This window comes from Condylura cristata, unplaced genomic scaffold, assembly GCF_000260355.1.
Source record: "Condylura cristata isolate star-nosed mole 26May11 unplaced genomic scaffold, ConCri1.0 scaffold00015, whole genome shotgun sequence".
NCBI lineage: Eukaryota > Metazoa > Chordata > Mammalia > Eulipotyphla > Talpidae > Condylura > Condylura cristata.
The window spans coordinates 38,024,427-38,048,904 of record NW_004567116.1 but is presented as its reverse complement, the minus strand read 5'-3'; the positions used below and the strand labels follow the sequence as shown (position 1 = coordinate 38,048,904).

Here is a 24,478-nt window from a genome sequence, read left to right as displayed (position 1 = left end):
AAGCATCTGACATATAGTAAGTCCTCAAATATTAGCTGTAATGATTAGTAACATGCTTTCTATCTAATAAGGGAAATGGAGAGAGAAGCACTCTCATTTGTTTTAATGTCCAGTCACATTTTGGATATTTCAAATTACTTTTGGATATTCCTCTTCTATTTCAAGCACATGAAATTATTATTTGCTTGCTGATTGGATATGTTCCTATTTCTGCTCTGAAGAAGGAACTGCTTTTACAGCTGTCTTTGAGATCAAGTGGACAGTTCAGTTATGCTGACTAATATAGCACATTTCTTCTTGTTTAAAAACAATAGCAACTAGCTTATTCCCTCCCTCCCCCTAATAAAGACCTTTATTTCATACTGCTTCCAAATAGGTATTAAATAATCTAGATCCTGAAATATAACTTCAATAAATTAAAATTTTAATGATGCTAAATGTTGTCGATAAGCTATAATTTGTATTGTCCAATTAATAACGTTTTAAATATTATAAAGCAAACTAAATTTAGTTTTTCCCCAAAATACTGATCTTTGTTGGAAGATGACTGTAGCACATAGTAAAAGAATATTGCTTTTCTTACCTATGTCTTCCAGCAGTTTGGAAAGAAAAATTTCCAAAGTCAGGAAGGACAAAATATTCATGAAAGTGCAACCCTCATTTCTTGATTAAACAATCTAGTGAAAAATGGAAAATAAGTTTTAAAATAGTGGAATAGTAGAGATAGGCTAACCTTTTACTCTTTAGGGTTTTCTCTTGATTAAGTCTTTCATATAAGTTGCTTTGGGAATAAAATGGAGAAATTCTATAGGAGAAAACAAAGATTTTCGAGAGGGAGGGGGAAATGATTGGATTTGGCCTTGTGCCTCCTAAAGAGGAAGATAGCTTTTACTAAACACACTTCTACGTTATATATTCATTTTGGCATTATATAAACTGGCCATATAACGCATCCTCTCTTTTAAAGACATCTGGATATACATGCTTTCTCTCATAGCAGTGTTCAGTGGTAGACAACCACGAGTATTTCAGGCAGATGACTTTCATGTTTCTTATGTATCTTAAAGTCAACAGTATGAGTTTTGTGTAAGCATAGTATATCAACTTAAGGTGGTACATTTCAGTTATTAGAACCATAACCCCAAGGAAATTTCTTTTTAGATGATATGTGTTTTTATGCTTCTGTTTTAAGCACTGTAGTAGCAATGGTGTAATCGGAATAAAAGAAAGACATCGGAGGCTCTTTGGTAAAGAAATACTATTTTGAGAGTAGCTCTGTCCTGGACAGTAAAGAAGAATTCAGTATATATGTGTAATGGTAAGCTTAAAAGAACAAGTAAATGTTTATTCCACCAACCCATTTCCCACATTTCCCCTATTTTTTTTTTATATCACCTTTTCTTTTCACCTAAATTATTCAAGGCCCTGGAATGCTCTTCTTTCTGTCAGTGGATCAAATTTCTGTTTGCTTTTTTATTCCCAGTTCTAATGTAGTTAATTCTCTGTAGATTTTCCTGACATCTCTCACTTCAGGAAAGATAGTGGCTTCTTCTTTTTACTATACTGCTGTTAAAATTATAGTATTGTTACTATAATATAACAGATCTTTTTGTGATTATATAGCCTACCAGTGTATTCATCCCTGGGAGAGCTACTGTCATTCATCCAATTGCATAAGGCCAAAATCCAAAATCATTCTGTTGTCTCCTTCTCGATCTTTTCTGTAGGTGGAGCATTACCAATCATGTCATTTTTCCATACTTTGTGATATCTTTGTAACCAGCCTGGGTCGTTATCTCTAGTACTTCTTTCACAGCTCAAACTTTCTTCATCTCTGCTAAAATACTGCATGGTATTCATTAGATCTGAAGTCTTTTGTTGACAGCATATTTGGATTTTGCCCCTGTGCTTCAGGTTTGTTGTAAATAGCACAGAAAGACACCAGTGCCCAGCAGACAGCAAGCTGGGGTCTCACCAGCCCTTCTGTTCCCACACAGGCAGAGTTTTCTATAGTGGAACCTGTGTGGTGGTCTAGGCACCATTGGGAACCTGTGCTGAGGCAGCACCCTTGGCCTGGACAGCCTGAGACTCTTGGCAATATTGGCATGTACTTGTTTCCCAAGCTTGGGGAAAGCAATGCAGGCAAGCTGATTGAGCTTGCAGCTGCTGCCCTTTGGGATGTTAGCCTTAACTTGGGCTTTATAAAGGCTTTGACAGCACCTGCACTCATGGCCTTGGCATTGTTGTCCTACATCTCCTTCAGTCCTTTCTTGTACTTCTTGGCAGAGCACATGTTCCTTAGGAACTTGGGATCCATACTTTTATGATTGGCATTTCTTGTTTCTGTGCCATTTGGGGGATTGTTTTTATGTAGTGAGGTTCTTGGAATCTGCCACGTCTGTAAAACAAATCCTACAGCTGCACAGGTGCCTTGAGGTGGAAAAGCAGATCATGGTTTTAAATCTGTTCTGCCAATATGTGTATTTTGATTGGTGAGTTTAAACAATGTACAATTAAGAGTAATTACGGGTAAGTAGGTACCTACTTAAATAACTTTGCATTACTGTCTATTTGTGTTTAATTGAGTTTATATAGTGAAACATGTTCATTTCCTTCTTATTTCCTTTTATATATATTCTATAGCCATGAGCCTTGTGTTTTTATTTAACATGCTAAAGTTACAACAACTGAATTCAAATTTATAATATTTTGACTTCAGAAACATACAAAAACTCCCTTATAGATCTGTCTTTACTTTTTATTTATTAATGTCACCATATTATATCTTTGTACATTGCGAGTCCAAAACCATAAACTAAAAATAGGTTTTAATACACTAGTCTTTTAAATTATGCCCAAAAATGTGGTGTTACAAACCAGAGTTACAGTATTAACTAGTATTTAGTATTAATGTTTTAAAAAACATTAACTAGTATTTAGTATTAATGTTTTAAAAAATGTGTTAGCCTCTGAAATCACATAGAAAACAAAATGTACATATAAACCATTGTTACAATAATCCTAGTTTTTATAATTGCCCTAGTATTTACCTTTATTGAGGTAATTTTTTCTTTCAAAGTTTTCTTTATACATCTTAGAGTTGCTGTCTAGGTCCTTTTATTTCTTGCAGGGCAGGTCTAGTGGTCATGGGCTTTCAGCTACTATTTATCTAGGAATATCTTAATTTCTGCCTCACTTTTGAAGCATAATCTGCCAGATACAGATTTCTGTTTGTTAGTTTTAGTTTATTCTAGCTTCTGATGATAGCAAACAACTGTCTTCTGGCCTTCTGGGTTTCTGTTAGGCAATTTTCTGATAACCTTCAAGGTCCCTTATATGTGTTGATTTGCTTCTCTCTTGCCTCTTTCAAATTCTTTCTAGCTTTTTTTTTTTTTTAAAGATTTATTTATTCATTCTTACAGACCTGGGGTACAGGCTAGAGGCTCAGGGGCAGTGAGAGGCTTCACCAGAGACAGAGTGGGGAGCAGAACAGGCAGCTCGAAGAAGTACACTGCTGAGAGGAGCAGCAGGCGGGTCAGGAGAGGTCTGCCAAGCCATGTGGCCACCTCCGGGGCAGGCGGGAATCAAACTCATGGGAAGTGGCTTTAGCTTCCCAGTGCTGTGCTTTAACCCGCTGGGCCACCAGGGAGGGCCTCTTTCTAGCTTTTGACAGTTTAAAATTATAATGTGTTTCAGTGTAGGTCTGTTTTAGTTCATCCTGCTTGGAATTTGTTGAGTCTTATGAATTTTGAGATGTCTTTGACCATTATGAGTGTAATCTCTCTGTCCCTTCCTGTTTCACTTCTTCTGGGGCTCCCACAGTATTGGCCCACTTGATGGTTGCTACTACACATTTTATAATTTTGTTTTTTTTTAATTTAGGTCTGTGAATTTTTTGTGTAAGTTATGAAGTATGTGTTAATGGTTGGTTTTTGCATATGGTCATCATTTGTCCCAATACCACTTGATGAATACAGACCATCCTCTTTGTCCATCTGAACACCTTTATAGTTTAATGTAAATTAATTTACTGTATTTGTGTGCATCTGTGTTTGGACTCTGTTCTGTTCCATTGATCACTGTCCATTCTTTTGTACTACCACATTGTCTTATAGCTTTAAAGCATAGTAGTAGTCTTGACCTCAGGTAATGTGAATCCTCTGACCTTAAATTTTATTTTTTGAAATTAGTTTGACTATTCTAGCACCTTTACCTTTCATATATATTAAAATCAATCTGTTGATATTTGTAAATGCAATTCTGGGATTTTGGTTTGGATTGCAGAGAATATAGAGATCAAGTTGGGAATCATTGACATCATCAAAACATTCATCTTTCGGTATAGTTATGTGGCATATCTCTCCATTTAGTTAGCTCCTTTTTTAAAAAATTTGAAATCTTTCACATACAGTACTTTACTTCCTTTCCTCTCCTATATTACCATCTTTTTAAATTTAAAATGTCATTGTTCATTAGATGTATATAGGAGAGTAATCAAGTATTACATATTGACTTTGTAGCTTACAACTTTGTTAAACTCTATTATTGGTTCTAGATATCTTTTTGTAGATTCTTTGAAAATTTCTTTAAGGTAATCATGTCATCTGTGAATAAAAAAAATAGTTTTATTTTTTCCTTTTCATTATGTATACCTTTGATTTCTTTTTCTTGCCTTATTGGAATAAATGGGACTATGAGTACAATGTTGAAAAGGTTGGTAAAAAAAAAATGGCATCCTTGCCTTCTTCCTGATCTTAGAGGAAAAATATTCACTCTTTGTTAGAAGTATATTAGTTGTGGGTTTTACATATACACTTTTTATTAGTTAAGGTAGTTTTCTTCTATTTTTAGTTTCTTGAAAGTTTTTAATCATGAATGAGTCTTAAATTTCATGTAGTTTTTTATTCTTTTACATCCTCAAATCAAGTAGGTTGAATCATTTGAAGTATCATGTGCTCTTATTCTTAATTAATTAATTTAAACAAATTAATCTTTATTTTTGATAAAAGGGGAAGTTTTATTTAACATATATTAGCTTTACTATTTTTTATATATATTTTTTTATATTTTTATTTGTGCATACAGAACTGGGGTACAGGCCAGAGGCTCAGGGGTGGTGAGAGGCTTCACCAGAGACAGAGTGGGGAGCAGAACAGGCAGATCATCAAAGTACACTGCTGAGAGGAGCAGCGGGCGGGTCAGGAGAGGTCTGCCACACCATGTGGTCACCTCCCGGGCAGGCGGGAATCGAACTCATGCGAAAGTGGCTTCAGCTTCTCAGTGCTGTGCTTTAACCTGCTGCGCCACCAGGGAGGGCCAGCTTTACTATTTTATCTCATCATGAAATTAATAGGAAAGTCAGGAAATACAATTGTTATGTAACTTGAAATAATATACTTAAATCAATTTTTTAGCTTTAACTCTGATTTTATGCCACACAAAGCAATGAACAATATTTCAAAACTTTATTTTAGGGTAGGGGTAAAGTTCTTAATTACTATTAAAATAACATAAGAATAGTAAATCATTTGTAATTTACATCAGTTTGAAAAGTATCCAACTTTTGCAGTGGACTTATTACTGCTTAAATGTAATTTTCATAATGTTGAGAATTTCATGGCAGAAAGGTATACAGTACATAAAAACATGGCTTCTTATAATTTTGAAGGTCCATCTGATGGTATACCTTTAGTAAAATTTAAATATTAGTTTCTCTGTATATTGAAGGAAGAAATCAATACAAAATAATAATCCATGTCAGAGCCAGAGGGGCATACTCTAGCTCAGTTTGCTGTGGTAAATGGGCAAAAGGTTAAGCCATCAGTCCATTTCCTAGTGTCCACTGTACAGTGGCTTCCTTTGTGTCACTTCATTTGTTAGATCAATATAGTAAGTGTTATTGAGAGGTAAAACAAGCAAGTCTTACATTAGATACTGATGGCTTTTTGAAAAAGACACTGATGGCTTTTTGGAATGGGACATTATTGGATGTTCCAAAGAGTATATTGATAGTACATTTTTATGGAAACCACTGCTCCAGAGTAAACTCTGTGGGAAATCAAATCAAAACATTATACCTCAGTGATATTCAGGTAAATATAAATAGGTTTTATATGTCTAGTTCACCACTTTTGAGTAATTATAAAAGGTTTTCTTTTTTAAAGAAATTGACAGCAGTAAGTTTTTTTTTTTTAGCCATTTCATTTAGTTAGTTTTATTTTCTATATAAGTAGTCCTTTTATTCATAGGATATACATTTAAGCATAAAATAAAAAGGAAACCAGTTAATTTGAGTATAGAATGCTTTCAGAGATGTGAAACATTATTTAAGAACTTTCCTTTAATGAACACGGAGTATTTCTTCAATATCCATACAGATTAGATCTTGAACAGCTGCATAGAGCACACAGAAGTCATGACTCCTGCCTCTGTGCACTAACTTGAATAAAGTCTTTCATCTAAAGATCTGTTTGTCTATTTTATGAATCCCTCATCACATCTCTGAAAGGCTCATTCAGTTTAGTACAGTTCAACTTTGTAGTTTAGAGCTCCAGAGATTGCTATTGCAACTTATAATGTACAAAAATAGATAAGTCAAAGTAATTTAAGAATTTTTAAAAGAGACAAAATTCACTCTAAAATGATGGGATGGGTTTTTTGGGGGAAGGGGGCAAAGATTTAGAAAGTTAACTTGGGATTTTAATTCAGACATAACAAGTTTTGTGTCAGCTAGTTGTTTTGAGGTAAATTATCTCCCTTATCAATGTCCAGTTTGTCTGTGGTTTTAACAAAGCCCAATGAAGAGAAATAATTTTGTAAAAGTGCTTGTAAAGTTTGTTATCTGTACATATAGAATGTTCTTATTCTGTCATATTAGTTCTACTCATGTGAGGCTCATATCAGATTGTGTTCTATAGGAAATGATAGGTAGCCACTATAGCAAGCCATTAATTTAAAAAGGTCACTCTCATATCATGTGGATATAATTTGTTTTAAAAAATTATACGGTCTTTTCCTCATCTGGGTATTTACTACATATTACCATTTGTTTGACAGTTTCCTACATGTTGCCTTTCCTTTTCTGTTGCATAGTTATTATTCCTGAGTGTATATTATTAATTCTTTTAATTCAGGGGTCTTGATATAACCAAACCTTTAGAGAAATCAATGTGTTGTGCTTTCTAAGTATAGAATTCTGTTGTTTTCTTTTTTTCTCATTACTTTAGAGTATCCACAGATGTGTTTTCTCCAATAGTGGAGATGGTGAAATTTGACTAATTTTACTGAAGTACTTATTTCTTGTATTAAAACCACCTGTTCATAATCTTATAAATATGGTATAATTTTTTTTTCTCTGAGCATATGCAAACAAAGGACCACAGTAATTTTGATCCTAACATTTCCAATTCTGGTAAAATTACAGAAGGAGGTTAGATATTATACATTAGAACTAAAATAATTAAGTGGTATTTATTCATATAACCAGTGAATATTGTTGGCGTCAGTCAAATGCTTGACTCTTTACTATACACTGGAGACTTAGTTACTAAAAATGTAAAACATAGTTAAGATAAACCTGATGGGGTTTATCTTCAGTAAAGAGACAAATACTTAAACCATATAGGAACTGTGTAAGAGTCATAAATGAGGAGGATGGTGTAAGAGAGTAACTGGGTTGAGCATGAGCTACTTTGTATACAGTGAACAGAGAGGGCCTCTTAGAGAAAGACACAAAGTAAGACAAAAGGATAAGAAAACAGAGTGTAGTTCTCTAAAAATATGGTTTCTCTCAGAAAGGAATTAGAATTCTTGGAAAACGAGTGTACTGCATATCTAGAATAGAAACTAAAAGAAAACAAAGAAACTGTCAAAGTCTATCAGGGTCATGACATGAGAGCTAACTTAGAGGAACCCCCCACTGACTTCAGATGTAGCAATTGGAGCATCAAAAGAATAGTGACTGCAATAAATTGGAACACATCTGTTATTCAAAATGTATGAGTTCATAGTGTTACTTAAAATACTCTTTGTTCATCTTTGCACCAAAACTGAGCAGTCAAGTTTTTAATCTTGTCTTTCCTCTAGGTATTGTTCCTCAGGATAACCAAATGATTTAGGAGGGATGGCTTTGTATTAAAGAATTTCAGATAGTATATGCAGAAAGAAGGATAAATTGTCCTATTTTAATGAAATGAAATTAATACCTAGGCAATAAAACATTTCACATTCTCATCTGTCTATCTGCCTACCTATGTTTAAATATTTTGTGTTGGGAGATACATATATCAAGCTAAGGGAGGGGAGAATTCAACAGGCAGGAATTCCTCAAGTTTCATGCAAATAGGAACATTATGAACTAGGGCCAGATAAAGAAATATTGTGCACTTTCAGGGAAAGACTTAGTGACAGGGTTCCCCAAAGTACAAAGCATGTAAATGGGAATTCTTGTGGATATGCAATTGTAAGAAGTTCCCAGCATACACAGTTTCTGGAAGTAAGGAACCATACTGTTGTCAAGTTCAGTAAGAACTTGAGATTCAAAGAAATTCTGCAGCTCTGCTACCCTTTCAGCTCATTCAAATAAAGGTAAACAAAACATACAATAATGAATTTAACTAAATGAAATTTATTGACAGTAAATCCTCATAGACTGGTACCATATCTAGCGTGCAACTTTGATTTTACTCAGGCAATATATGCTTTAAGTAGGCAGACTGTTAATTAATGTGATTGTTCTTCAGCTCAGCTGTTTATCCTTTTTTTTTAAAAAAAAGATTTATTTATTTATGCATACAGAACTGGGGTACAGGCCAGAGGTGCAGGGGTGGTGAGAGGATTCACCAGAGATAGAGTGGGGAGCAGAACAGGCAGGTTGATGAGGTACACTGCTAAGGGGAGCAGCTGTCAGGTCAGGAGAGGTCTGCCACACCATGTGGATCACCTCTGGGGCAGGGATCAAACACATGCTGAAATGGCTTTAGCTTCTTAGTGCTGTGCTTTAACCTGCAGAGCCACCAGGGTCAGCCCTGTTTATTCTTTTTAAGGTTGTGTGGGGTGTATCCCAAGATTTGTGATATTTTAAAACAATTACATTGGGTCCTGTTGCAGTCTTAGGAGAAAACATATGTACTCATTGAAAAGTTAGATGGTCAGAGTGACTAGTTTATCATCATTTCCAAAAAAAAAAGTCTCTTCTATTCAAATACCAATACCAATATTACCTACTTTAAGAAATAGACTTAGATAATGGGTTTCTAGATTCATGTTGTATGGATAACAAGTGGGCATGGTTCTTAACTTTTTAGTGTAAAACTATATTTTTCACTTCAAGTGATTTAGGCTGTATTTTTATTTAAAAGAAAGACCCTTAAAATCTGTCTTGAAAATTACTTCTATGAAATATGATTTCATCTAAAGTTTGTTCATTAATTTTATAAACCAATGTGTATGTGTCTGCTCCAAATCAGATACATTGGCCTTTCCTGGTATATGAGTATTTGACTGATAAGATAGAAATGCAATTCATGCCATTGCAGAGGAATGGTGGGAAATTAAGATGTCAAAAAGAGTAATCAGAACTTTGTCGACGTTGATAGCTGTGTTCCTTGTGATATACCAGAGGTAGCTGATTGGTCAAATAATTTGGTGATGTAAGAAGCAATTAAGTTTCAATTTTCTTATCCTTTTCTTCACCCTTTCTCCTAGAAATGGAGAAAACAAAAGACTGTGACAATAATGTAATAAGACCATAGTGTTCTGTCATTTATCTTTATGTCTGAATTAAATCTACATCTGGAAAGATTGGTTTGTTAAGTAATATATTTTAAGGGAAAGATCTTACTTGGTGACAAAATACATGTTTATGATTTATGTTTTAAGCACAATTCTTAACCCATGAACTATGTATATACATGGCTTTGTTGTTTTGTTTTAAACAGGGCATCCAGAAGTTGGCCAGTCAGTATCTGAAGAGAGATTGGCCTGGAATAAAAGTTGATGATCGAAATGATTACAGGTAACCTATAAATAGTTCTTGCCCATTTTCTTTAAAAGTTTGCATTCAGAACCATGTCACAAGATAACATAGGATCTATTTTTATAAAGCTTCTTTCCTTTCCTCTGTTGTTTTTGACATAATTTCAAAATTATAAAAAAAATGTTAATGTAAAATAGATCACTTTTATATGTACTGAACCAAGACAATACTGTATTTAACTAATTACTACCCACATATAGAATTTCAGTAATGTTGATAAGAAACATACATTTCTTCAGTGATCTAGAGATGAAGCGCATTATTGGTACAATAATGACGTAGTGAGTTTTCTACCATGATCATTAAGCCTTACTCCTGTAACAAATTCTGTTTTGGAAATGGGGGATTGTGTGAGTCTAATGAAAGGTGTCATACACACACACCTGTACACGTATCCAGAATTTGGCTGTTTAGTATTTTGTGTGCATATTTTAAAGAAAATAGATTACAATGAAATGTAAATTGTGTCATTGGTGACCTACAAGTAACTTTAAAGCATTTATAAATTTGATATCCTTTTTGAGATTAATTTGAAAGTTATTGGCTTTTTTGTTCAGGTCTAGTGGTTAGTGCTGAGTGGCCTGAACTCAAAGATCAGATAGAGCTTGCAATCTGGTTGGAGTTAAGGCTAATATTCATGAGATAATAGAACATCCTGGGAAGTTAAGAACTCAGTATTGAAGAGTTCAGGTAGATTCTGTATATGAAATCAAGGTGTCAGTGAAGACCAATATCATCAGATAAGTTCTTGATAGGGCTAGAAAACTGAAGGATGTACAAGAAACCCTAATAGTTCTTCTCAGTGAAAGACTGACTGATAGCTTAGCAGAGGGCACGATAGCTAGAAATAATAGATGCCTTTATTTTTGTTTCAAAATTACCTCATATGAAACCAGTAAAATAAAGAAACATTAAAATCATTGTATAATCCATTATCATTTTTCCCCAGTCAAAATAAACCCACTACCACTGAAACTATCATGTAATAAATTCTACTACATTCTACTACTTCTAATAGTAGTGTTTTTTAAAAAAAAATTTAATTATTTATGCATACAGAACTGGGGTACAGGCCAGAGGTGCAGGGGTGGTGAGAGGATTCAACAGAGACAGAGTGGGGAGCAGAACAGGCTGACTGATGAAGAACACTGCTGAACGAGCAGTGGGCAGGTCAGGAGAGATCTGCCATGCCATGTGGTCACCTCCAGGACTGGGATCAAACTCATGCTGAAGTGACTTTAGCTTCTTAGTGTGGTGCTTTAACCCACTGCACCACCAGGGAGGGCCCAATAGTAGCATTTAAATGAATATGTGTGCCAATAATTTGCACATCATTTGCATTTAATGGTTAAAATAGACCTCTAAGGTAGACAATGCAGGTATTTGGGGTTTTTACTTCTCCATTTGCTGGTTGAAGAAATGAAAATATGAGATATGCCACATATGATGATACTGGCTAAACTAGAACTTGACCTGAGGTCTTCTGACTGGATTAACTCAATTCCATGCTTTCATGGTACCTTGTTGTTGAGGGACTGTTTGCCTGCCATAGTTCTATTAATTGCTAAAGATTTTCTAAAACACCATATGACAGTTTTTTTTTTATTTGTACAGTTCTCACAGTTTATACATTCATCCATCCACTAATTTTTCATTCTGTACATAACATAAACTTTTTAGATGCTAGGCCATGTGATGGGCCCTAGGAATACAATAGTAAGAAAGACACACTCCAGGAAATTTTCACTATAATGAGAGAGACAGACATTAAGCAGTTACATAGCAATACTTAGGATTGAAGGAACTGTGCTAGAGCCATGTAGACACATAACAGAAAAGGACTTGGTTGATTCTCTGAATTGACTGAGTGTAATCAGGAAATATTTCCTAAAAAAGTGATACTTAAACTGAGATTTAAAGGGTGAGTAGCAGTCAACGAGGTGAATTGATGAAAGGGAAGGAAGACATGGTTACTATAAAGCAAAAGCTTGAATAAAGGAATTCTTTTTCTTTCCTTCCTTCTCCCTTCTTTCTCTTCTAAGCTTTTCCTTACCTCCCTCCACCACCTCTCTCCCCCCACTCTTCCCATCACAGTTCATGTTTTTGCTCATTATGTTTTAAACTATATTTTACATATAAATCAGTAGTTACAAAACAGTATCAATTTTTTCTGTCAGAACAGTCTCTGAGAAAATTTTTTGTCATGCTTAGGAGGACTGTGGTAAGCTTACATCCTAGTTCCATTGATTGTCGATTATACAATAAGAACAGAGTACATTAACTTGCTGTCCCTTAGTCTATTATTGTTTTCTTGCTGGCAGTTTTTGCAGGCACACTGCATCTTTTTTTGCAAAGGGACGAAGATATACCTCTGATTAAATAATTCCTATCTAAATTGTTTCATTTGATATATTATACAGACTAACCCATTGCATAAACTAGTCATTTCCTTGATTGAAAAATAGTTTTGAGGTTTTTATTGTTCTAGTAAGATAGGAACCCATACTTTTATTCCCCCTTGTTTTTAACTTGTCTTCATTGACCCACACATAGCATTTTATATAGCATATGGTCTCACACATTGCTGTAACAGAAACCTAGTTGACAGCAGAATGGATATCTCAGGAGATGAATATTATAATCTTAAAGTGCCACCCATAGTTATAAGTTATAAAATATGTGTATAACTAGTGTAGGAGTATACTTGAACTCACTCAAACTTTTAGCAAACTAGACAAGAAGGTTTGAAAAGGAAGTTGGCTATAGAAAGCAAAGGATGAATAATTCTTTCACTTTACCAAGATTGCTGAGCACAACGCAAAATTGATGGGACTTGCTTGGAATGACTCCAAGACACAATGTGATGCTGCCTAAGCATTATTGCAGCAGAAAAATAGCTGTAGAGCAATCATAGCATAGATCTCTTTTGTCAGACAAATAGATTTGTCAAGAACGTAAACAATTATTCATGATATTATTTTCCAGCCACGTCAGTTTATATGACAGTAATATAGTAGTAGTTGGGTAGAGAATATATGTTGGAGATAACTAGTCTAACCTGTGTCTCATGCTGCGGCATTCTTCCTCCGCTCTTCCCTTCCTTCCTCTTTTTTCCTTTTGTGTCCCTCCTCACTTCCTCCCTTATCATCACAATTCGTAATAGTTTTTTCTGCTACTGTCTTGGGTAATCTAGAATGATTATCTAAATCTCTCAAAGCTTCCATTTTCTCATATGTAAAATTAGGAAAATGAAATAACAGAATTTTATGTTCATAATTCTGACCCTGAGACAATGAAAAGCCTGGATAGTGTGACCTGCTCAATAATTTTTATAGTGTTAGCTTTGTGAAGAATTGTAATGCTTACATCACTTTACTCTCAGGAAAAATTAATGAATCAAAACAGTCTATTGTTGAACAATAATGGTGGAACAGAGTATATGCTGTGTTTCTACAAATAAATACACTCACAACTGTGAAACAAGCATTCATTTTATTTGTCATTGCTGCTCAGTGAGTCAAAGCTTAACCTCTCCCTACCTTTTGCCTGCCTAATACTTTTCTGTCCCATGTTGAACTTAGGAGCATGTATCCTGTTTGGAAATCTTTTCTCGAGGGAACAATGCAAGTAGCTCAGTCCCGGATCAATATGTGTGAAAACTATAAAAACTTCATTTCTGAGCCTGCAAGGACAGTGCGAAGCTTAAAAGAACAGCAACTTAAGAGGGTATTGTTTATATTTATTCTTTTCTCATGTACATTTTACTATCTCAGTACAACATTTAAAATCTGCAAGCTTGTGTTAAATTCCTTTCAACAATGTCAGTTTTTCTATTTGTTTCTGATTTCAACATATTCCCTCTAACTACTGTATTTTTTTAATTGACAAAGGTGAGTAATTTGAATCTGTGGACATTTGAAAGCTGAGTAAATATTTCTTAAATCACTTTTCAGCTTAATTCCAGTAATTGGATTTATTTGGTTTCAGAAGATTATTAGTTTTTTTGTATATTAGCATAGGTACACACACATAATGCAGAGTACTAACCAGTGTATGATTACAGAGAGCTACTAGAGACCTTAGTTACAAAGTTGTTAAGTTCAAATATGTAATGTTTGTAATTTTTTTTCCAAAATTGATGCAATTTGATTTTCACTCCTTCTTTCCCAATGTTAATTTCTTCAGTATCCTTTGCATAAGATTAATAAGAGATACAGAATTGTTTTGTGGGATTTTTTTCTCCTTTATTGCCATGGTGTCTCCTACAGTTAGAGCAGTTTCATTGTTGGTTTTTATGCCTTATCTTGGTATTAGTCATTGACAACACTTAAAGGTTACTTTTCAAAACAGAGTTATTTAAACAAACTGACATTATTCTATACTTTACTTGATATGGGAGCACTAGCTGTTTCATGGATTTTAATTTGCAATTTGAAGGACATTGAAAGTGCTGGTCCTTATCCTGGGTTTTCATGTTATGCATAGTCCTTTAGGACAAATCCTGTAAGCTTGAAAAGTAAAGTCTTTATAACTGTACTTTATATTTTACAGTGTGTGGACCAGTTGACAAAGATTCAAACTGAATTACAAGAGACAGTGAAAGATTTAGCTAAAGGCAAAAAGAAGTACTTTGAGACTGAACAGATGGCTCAGGCAATACGAGAAAAAGCTGACATCGAGGCAAAGTATGTCTTTTAGCATTTCTGAAAGTCATTATGCAAATAAATATTATCTTTGCCAGTATTTGGATTTTTTTCACTTTTTTTTCAGGTAACGTTGATCTATATAGCTCTATATGTTTTAGGGGTATAAGTTCCAACCTCTACAAATATGTGTTACCTTGCCATGCCCAGCACCATAATGTTATTCATCAGCACTGTTTTTTGTTAGTACAGTGCATAGACTTAATAAGTTATATTGGCTTTATTTTACCTACAAATGTTACATACTTTAGATCAAATTTTTCTTTTATATTGACTGGTTTTATTTAAATTGATATAGCCAATGGAAATACTTGATCAGTTTTCACATTAAATTGATTTTTGAAAAGGAAAGAAGACAAGCATTGTTTCCTTGAGAGGTTAGCAGAAGTCTAGTTAAAGGGCTATTGTGTCTGAATATCAGAGTTTAAGAGCTTCATTTTTCTCATGCTAGATTCTAAATTAATTGAAGTTAGAATTCCCTAATCTTCAGCATGCCACTAAGGAACAGAAGGAACATAGACATATTAAGTGAAAAAGAGCAATGAATCTCAATATAAAAAATCCTTTCTGCCCCAGGCATATTTTTTTCACTATGTGAATCTCTGATATATATACTTTTTTAAATGCATGCTTTAGCAACTATGAATTTTAGTTTCAATACATATGAATTGCAAATTCTATGTTTTGAGCTTATGAAAATAAGGAACTAACAGTTGGTACTAGAAAGAAATATAAAGCAAGCAGTAGAGATTTTTACATGAAAAATTGAAGAAAGATAAATTTTGGAAAAAAAGTAAAACTGTTAAACAGCAGAACTCTAAAGGGGTTGATAAGGAATGCTAAGACTCCATTCTGTAATTTAGTTATGTAGAAAAGTCTAAATTCATAGTCCTGGCATCAGAAAGGATTTAAATGCTGACACAGACTTACTAGTAAGGAAGGGTATGTATATCGGTAATGATTTTTCGTCTACAAGAAATTAAGCAGTCTCAAACATCTTATGAAAATTCAGGTGCTCCTGGAAAGTTTATTTAGTAACAAGTTACAGTAAGTGAATTATTTTAAAGTATTTAACATTTACTGGGATACAACTATTTTCCTCATTTGCTTTCTTTGTTATTTTTGTGAATATACAAATGTTCACTTATATTTTCATAGTCATTGAACTCATCTTCCCAATAATATCTGAAGTTTTTAGATGATGTGGTCTGTGAAGTTCCTGTTATGATTTATGAAGTCCCTATCTTTAGGAACTTGTTTTCTAAAATTCTCAGAGATTTTAGAACAGAAAGTTGACAGATGTGTGGAACATTTATAAATACCTACTTTAGCCAAAGCTCACAGGGTGACAGTGACAAAAGTTAAGGCAGTGTTCTGAGAAGTATGGCTTTGACAGAATCTAATTCACAGATGCTAATCTCAAGGAACTCCATTCTTATCAGTTCCAAATTCAAAGGAGGTACAGTAAATTAGACATTTTAGCTCAGTGTTCAACTTTTCAGGAAAACTAATTCAACTATCGAGCCTCCCAAGTCAAAGTCTTAGTGTTATAAAGCTTTTGCCAGCCACTGCAGTTTGAGTTTGATCCCTTGCCACGGAGCTAAGACAAATGACTCAGCAGATCTCTCCCCTGTCTTGCCTAATGCTCCCCTCAGCAGTGTATGTCAATAGATCCACTTGTTCTGCTCCCTACTCTGTCTCTGGTGAATCCTCTCACACACACGCACACACCCATCCCCGTCCCACTCCCCTCCACACACACACACCTCTGGCCTAGACCACAGTTCTTGAATGCATAAATAAATAAAGTTAAAAAAAAAAAACTAATTCAACTACAGAGTAAAAAGTGATCTTCATATTCATTCACTCAATCTTTATTGAATAATTTATATTTGATACTATGGTTACAGAGATGACTAAGATAAACTTTTTGCCCTCAAGGAGTTTAAAGCCTGGACTTAGAGACAAATGCACTTAAAAGTAACTATGATTTGTTTGTTAGGGTATACTCAAAGCAATTAAGTTCTTAAAGTCAGTCACCTGGTAGCTAATTTATATACAGTAATTGTATGAAAATACTGTTCTGTGAGCATAAGAAAATAGGTTAATTTTGCCTCGTGAAAAAGAAACCTTAGAATAAATGGAGTTGGGCAGTTTTAAAGAGTGAATATGAGTTTTCTCAGTAGAATTGAGAAGGAAAATAAGGACGGGGAAGTAAAAACTGAGGTGCACAGAGTTTTGATATGTGATTTGGTAGATGGTGAGCTGTGCACATTAGCAGCGCACATAGAAGGAGAAGGTTGCCATTTGAAGGGAAGGATGAACTTACTTTGAATATGTCAATTTGGAAGAACCTCTGCATTAGGATGTCCAAATACACTTGGCAGAGAGTTAAATTTGACTTTTAAAATGAGAATTTAGGCCTGAAGACTTAGCTTTGGGGGTTAGTTATCTATCAGATGATAGTTATATGGTTGAAATACATAAAATGAGATGAACAGTTAAGTTTGGAAGGCTACAGAACATTAATATTTGGAAGTGAATGAAGCATAGGAGCATGCAGTATATTTCATTATTTGTATATCCTATTCTTTGTTATAATTTTTGAGAATGGAAACTATATTCTTTCTATAATTAATAGTGAATTTAGTAACACACAAGAAATATATGAAAATTAGAAAATAAAGCCAAAGCCAGAAACCTGATTGGAACATCCAAGTGCAATTCAGACTGTTTAGAAAATGATTACAGAAACAAAATTGGGAACACCCCAAATATAGCATTTCTTAACTCTGTCCAAGCAGCCTCAAATTTTAAAATTTGTAGACTTTGCTTTTCTAGACCAAATTGTTTTTTATCCTTTTTTAATCTGATTAATAAAAATAAAAAACCCCATGAAATATTAGGGAGAGGTTAAAAATAACAGGGATATCTAAGACCCAGGTTATTTTTTTTTTTAACAATGGGAAGTAGTTGCAATACGTATGTGTATGTCCCTTGAATGATTCTTTCTCGTTTGGAAGAGGAGAGGCTGTCTGTCCTCTTCACATTTGCTCTATAGAGAATTGCTGCTCACTCTTCCAATCCCACGTGGTCTGAAGCTTTATCTCCTATTATAACATAGCTGTCAGCACATGCATTGAGTTCCCATGGCAATCACCCTGACTCCTCAGTCAAGACAAACATTGCAGCCTCAAAAATCCCCAGTTGTGGGAGTGTTGGTTGTTCCTTACCATTTGTGTGTTGATTTTCTCCTTATGGTTATCTCTAGTTGTTTGAGTACAACCCAATGTTTTTACTACTGATTATGAGAATACAGTTACCTGCCTAAAATGAAAGTTTGTAAGGGAAATAGAGATTCTAGAATGGGAGAAGATTAAATTGAACAAAATCATAAAGAACAGAGTCCAAGCCTGTTCTCACTATGTTCAGAATACTATGTTAGGAGTGATGAGGGCACACAGGCAGGCACCCAAACAAGAACTATAGTTGAAGAAATAATGGAGTTAAGGACTTTCTAGGACATGGTCAGTATCATATTGTGGAACACTTTACTGTGTTACAGCCTATTACATGTGACCCTGAAAGTCTGCTAATCTTTGCTTCCATAGTTTGATTATCCTGGGCTTCTCTAACCTTTCTTGCAAGAACTAAAGTTTGTAAAATTGTTTGATTCTGGGGATAACCTGTAGTTAAATGACTCTTGTTTTTAGGTGAAACCAGTGTTAAAATCTTATTGACCCTAATATTTCCTGTTTTGCCATAATATTAAATTCTTCATGCAGTAAAATGAAGAAAAAATATTGCTCTTGATTTTTCATCTTTCAGTTCTCTTTTAAAATAGTGCTGTGGTAGGTGGTCACTTTAAAAAATAGTATTTGGTCCTTTTGTTATAACTTGGTCATTTTATTAAACATACATTTCTGTTTTCATTATAGATCTAAACTTAGTCTTTTCCAATCAAGAATCAGTTTACAGAAGGCAAGTGTAAAGGTAAGTTTGTGAAAATTATTTCATTCTTGAAAACCCTTAACTTCTTAAAAAAAAAAAAAAAGAGTTGGGTCTTTTGAGGATAGAAGTCAATCATTTCTACTTTATTTCAAGAAGTACTTGAAAGTCATTAACTCAGAGTAGAACTCTCCCTTCCCTTTCAGGGTGTGGGGGATTTCACCCAGGTGTGGTACTTTGGGTACCACTTGCTTCTCAAGAGTGCTTTAGAGATAGATTTCTGTACTTTTCCTGCTTAGTCTGTTGTCTTTAACTATCAACCAAGAGACTTAGTGCACATTTTTGAAAGCTCTACAAATTCCATTTTATTCAGATTTATACCCCTGAAGAGGTAAATTGGGCAAGATTCAAGTGACTTTTTAATGTGGACCCTCAAGCTATAGACCTTCTGATGAGTAAGCTGAGTGGCTGCCAGGTTCCACGCTAACAACCTGATGTTCTTCTGCACATTAGGAGTGTTGATTTTTTTTCAAAACTATTTTCCAACTCCAAGAGACTTACTCATGTTTTTTTGAAGATAAAGTACTTCATTCAGGATGTTTTATTTTCCCATCTGAATAAAGTGAGCCAAATATTTAATAAATAACTTAAGTGTGAATAACAAATACTTAAAAACACTATTATCATGTGTAACAGTACTGGTCATTTTATTTAATAGTACAATTTTTATATGCAGATAAATGTTTCTCTGTAAAGTTATGTTCACTCTTATTGGAGAGTCACTAATTACCAGCTAAGAGTAGTATCCTCCTATGTTTTGCAGTGCAGTGTTAATCAGCACTTAACTTTTTTCTTCCATTTCCTTTTAGTTAAAAGCCCGGCGATCTGAGTGTAATTCCAAAGCTACCCATGCAAGGAATGATTATCTTCTTACATTAGCAGCAGCAAATGCTCACCAGGATCGCTACTATCAAACAGATTTAGTTAACATCATGAAGGTAACACAATATTAATATCGATGGTAATTTTGTTCCCATAAAGACAAAAACAACCAAGAATTGAGTGTTATATATACCAGGTTGAATCTTTAGAAGAACATACAAGCTATTTTACATTTCACTGGTATATTGTTTGAGTGACCTTTGTTTCAGGTAATTTTGAGTTAATTTTTAGTCTAAAAAGACATTTAGGGCCCTGGTGGTGCAGCAGGTTAAAGCATAGCACTATGAAGCTATCACAGCCACTGCAGCACGAGTTCGATACCGGGCCAAGGAAGTGACCCACATGGTGTGGCAGACCTCTCTTGACCTGCCCACTGCTCCCCTCAGCAGTGTATTTTAGTACATCTACCTGTTCTGCTCCCTACTCTGTCTCTGGTGAATCTCACCCCCTGCACCTCTGGCCTATACCCCAGTTCCGTATATGCATGAATAAATAAATCTTTAAAAAAAAAGAAGACATTTAAAGCCAAATCACAATCAAGACTTGTATATACTCTAACTGCAGCAGACGTTTACTAGACAGTGCTAATTAATATGGAAAACATTAAAAAAAATTTAATCAAAGATCATTAAAAGTTCATAATTTTAAATTGATAGGTAATCTTGTACATCAATATTTTATTTTGAGGTACCTGTTGGTCAAATGAGAGTAGTTATATGGAAATGTATCTGTTTTGGGGGTTACTCTGAAAGGTAGCTAGATTGGATTCACCCTGGACTTTCCCTATATGGGGATATATATCATTTTAACTTTTCACTAAAGTAAAAGGGATAAAGGAAAAGAAAACTTTCTTGACTCCCTGCAAGATTTCCAGTTGTTGCTGGTAGACACACTGCCTTGGATTGTATCTCACTCTCTCCTGTTTTCTCAGTGTACCAAACATCTCATTATTTTGTCTTTCTCTTATATTTTCAGCATTCTCTTAACTGATTCAATGTCTAATGATTATGAAACAAATTGTTTTAATTGAATTGCTTGCTTTACAACCCAAAGGTGTTGAGAATGTGGATGCAACCAGAGCTGGTGTTCTTTTGTCTACAGTGGCCCTTAGAAAAACCTAAAGAGTAGAGACCTGACATTTATTGGGAAAAATGGGAGTGATGGAGAGAGTCAAACTGGACTAAGAAGTATCTTATTCTTTACCTGCCTTTCCTGTTTTGACTTCCACTGGTTGGAATACAGGTGATGAGAGCAATAAGGCATTGTTTTGACATTCCAGATAAGAACTCATGCAAATATTTTCCCATAAAATACTGAACCTAGTGATTTAGTCATTTTAGTACCTTATTAGGTATAACTTAGTGTTTCAAACTGGAGACTTGGTGTCCCATGATGACATTTTTTCTCTGGGATATATATGTATTTTCAAACATTAAAGTTTTTTTAGCATTGCTTGCACTTAAGATTGTGCTTGATTGTGTCCTATCTACTGTTAAAGCTACTAACTATAAATTTCTCTTTGAATACTCTGAAGTGAACACTGTATTAGCTTAAGCAGTAACAAAAAAAAAAAAAAAAACCTTTGGTTTAAGATTGAATCCACAAATAAAAAGAACTCTTACTTAAAACTTCATTGTTCTCAAGAAACTAAGAAAAGTGCATTATTTGGGGGTCTTCCATCTGCCAAAAACAAAGAGGAAGTTTATATGCCTGACCATATCTCAGATTATGTGTCCTTGTAGTATATACTTTGAAGTCCTCACTCATGTATATGATCAGCATTGGGTAGGTGATGCTTCAGATTACTCATTTCATGAAAACATTTAAGGTACTGAAGATAAAAAATAGAGGTATGAACCCTTAAAAATAGGAAAATATATTCTCAATTTTCATATTTTATGTGTCAATTCATTGTCTTTTTTACAGTGTTGAAAAATTCCCATCATTCTGCTTTTAGCTAGTAACTAACAGAAACTTTGCAAGTTTCTAACATTGTATTGATAATGGCTCCTAGTAACCTTTCTTGAAAGTGTCTACATTGCCTGAATTGTTAAGGTTATAATGCCCTAGTGGGGGGGGGTGTAGGTGGCAGAGAGAGGATAGTATTGAATTTCTGGATAACTGTAAACAGGATTCATTGACTTAATAGGGATTCGTTGACTCCATCACTCACTTAAAGTATGGTAGCTACTAGGTTTGACTTTGAAAAGAAAACAAAGAAGAATAATACACTCTTCTTATCCTCAAAGAACTCAGTCTAGTAGAAGAGCTAGATAAATAAAAATGAGTACTGATTATAATGATGAAATCACTGCAAGAAAACCATGGTTAGTAGTAATACAACTATCATTTTCTTTACTTGGTATTATCCTAATCACTTTAGGCATATTATCCTTTTTCATCTTTCTTATCCTGGTTAGAGTTCATAGTTCATTAAAAAAAAATACACTCTAGCTACTAAAAATGGAACTACTATATGACCTAGCAATTCCACTTCTAGGAATCTACACAAAGGACAAAAAAACATTAATTCAAAAAGATACCTGCACCCCTATGTTTATTGCAGTGCTCTTTACAATAGGTAAGCTATGAAACAACCCCCCCAAAAAAAGTGATGACTGAATCAAGAAGGTGTGGTATATACACACGTGTGTGCATATATGCATATACAATGGAATACAGCTCGGCAATCAAAAAGGATAGTCTCATGCCATTTGCAGCAACATGGATGAAGTTAGAAGGGATCATAGTTAAATAAACCAGAAGGATAAAGAAAAATATCGAATATAGAAGGAATATAGGGAAACCAAATAAGGGATCAGGAAAAATATAACTAGTAATAGGACAACAAAGCAAGCAACTATAAATAAGAGACAGTCTGTGAGGAGGGGGAGGAAAAGGGAAATAAAAAAATAACTTATTAAAAAAACCCACTCTAGCTATATTTGAGATATACTTTTTTGTTCTTCTGCAAATGTAATGAAATCCCAACTCTAGACGAATCTCTTTCTCTTTTCCTGCATCTTAATAGCTACGTACCGCTGAAGAGTATCTTTTAACAGAGCAGATTCCTAAGTCTCACTACACACTATCTGCTGCCTAACACATTCCCCCCTTAAAATAGTATCAATGTTGGCAGATAGGTCACTCATTTCTCACCATGTGCTCACAATTGTAAGACACCACTCAGGCTTTGAGTACAACAACAAAGGAGAGATTGGGAAAAGAAAAGAATTTCTAAGGACACAAATGTCTGACTGATAATATCGCCAGTGTGCAGTATTCCAGAGCTAAAGCTGTTATGCAGGATAGCACTGTTCCTTTGACAAGTGACTAGAGCTGCTGACACACTAGTAAGCAGTGAGCCAGGCACCAACTCACAGTGGCAGTTAGAGGTGGTCACAGATGGACCCACTGAGGGGACAAACAACAGCAGCCAGCAACTGCAATCCAAAGGCCCAACTGGACAGCACTGGATGCTGGAACAGACAGTGCTGGACACAACAGCACCAGGCAGTGCCAGAGGATCAGAAACAGTGGAGAACACTCAGAGGGGGCTGGACACAGGTTAACAGTGCTGGTCATAAGTCAGCAGTGCTGGTCAGCATTGGTTAGCACCAGCCAGCTGGTGGTCACACCAGAGAATAGCGCCAATATTACAGCTCTTTGATATACTAGGCATAAGCCAACAGCAAACAGCTCTTTTAGGTACACCAGAAACAGGCCAGTTGTCCTCTTTGTAAGCAATGTCAGAGGCAGGGCCAAAGGCAGGTGCAGTGATGCAGTCTCTGCAAAGGTCTTGAAGGACTGGGGAGGCCTCTGTACTGGTGAATCCTGACAAATCATTTCTGAAGCTGTGGGTGAATGGTTTCATGCTGGCTGTTGTTCTGGCTTATATTCTCTTCAGTATCCCTGTCTTTCAAGCCTAATTGGTTCACGTTTGTAACTGTTTGATTGGTGTCAGTCACCTCCATTCAGATTGGTCCATTTACAGTCTGGAAGGGTCCCTAAGCCTTTGAATAACACCAGTGAGAGCTTGAACATAATTAATCCATTGGCCATTTGAACCTGACTGTTCCATTTACAATTCTGGTGTCATATTCAAAAGTGAAACCTACAGTGAGGTCTGGTGGTCTTGGTGATGGTATGCACAGGGGATTTGTTCCTGAAGCCAATTTCAGTGGGATCAGATGCTCATCTAAGGGTTCCACTGGACTCAGGAAGCTGCTGCTATTGGAGCCCTAAGGCTAGCTATTGGAGCCATTCAGGCTAGACTTGCCTGAATGCAGCCCAGGCTGACCTGCCAGAGCTAAGGGCTGGACCACACACTGCATGTGCAACAAGCCTGTCTCTGTTCATGGCTCCTGAAGGTGCCCAGCCCTTAAACCTGGCTACTGAGGTGCTAGCGTCGGCCATAAACCTGGCCACTGAGCCATCAAAACCAGCCACTAAGGCACCAGTGTCGGCCATCTGGCCTGGTTATACCCTGCTGCAGCAGCATCTACAGGACCCCTGTAACAGACCCACAGTGGTAGTCTGAAGCATCATCAGAATAGGAGAGAACATTTAACCAGGCAAGAATCTGCTAGTAAAAAACACAAGTTATAGCAGCAATAAAAGGTGTAGTGACTATATATATATATATATCTCCTGCACTGGCTGGTGGGAATGCAAACGTGTGTGTGTGTGTGTGTGTGTGTGTGTGTGTGTATCACAATAAATAGGACCACAACTAATAATTTCTGCCACCATGATCCAACTCCAGTCTCCCCAGGGATTTACCCAACTCTTTAGGGAAAACATAGGGCCTTATAATCCTGCATCTGGTCTTTCATATCAACCATTAAGT

The 24,478-nt window shown here is 35.3% G+C and overlaps 1 protein-coding gene across 2 annotated transcripts in view; it reads left to right on the top strand.

Moving 5' to 3' along the window:
* Nucleotides 1-24,478, top strand: part of FCHSD2 (FCH and double SH3 domains 2) — a 200,915-nt gene that overhangs the window by 88,505 nt on the left and 87,932 nt on the right. For both annotated transcript variants that reach the window (XM_004683177.2, XM_004683176.2), the window contains exons 4-8: nt 9,939-10,015; nt 13,618-13,762; nt 14,588-14,721; nt 18,678-18,732; nt 19,557-19,685. In XM_004683177.2, the coding sequence (XP_004683234.1) occupies nt 9,939-10,015; nt 13,618-13,762; nt 14,588-14,721; nt 18,678-18,732; nt 19,557-19,685 (540 nt within the window). The remainder of the gene's footprint in view (nt 1-9,938; nt 10,016-13,617; nt 13,763-14,587; nt 14,722-18,677; nt 18,733-19,556; nt 19,686-24,478) is intronic.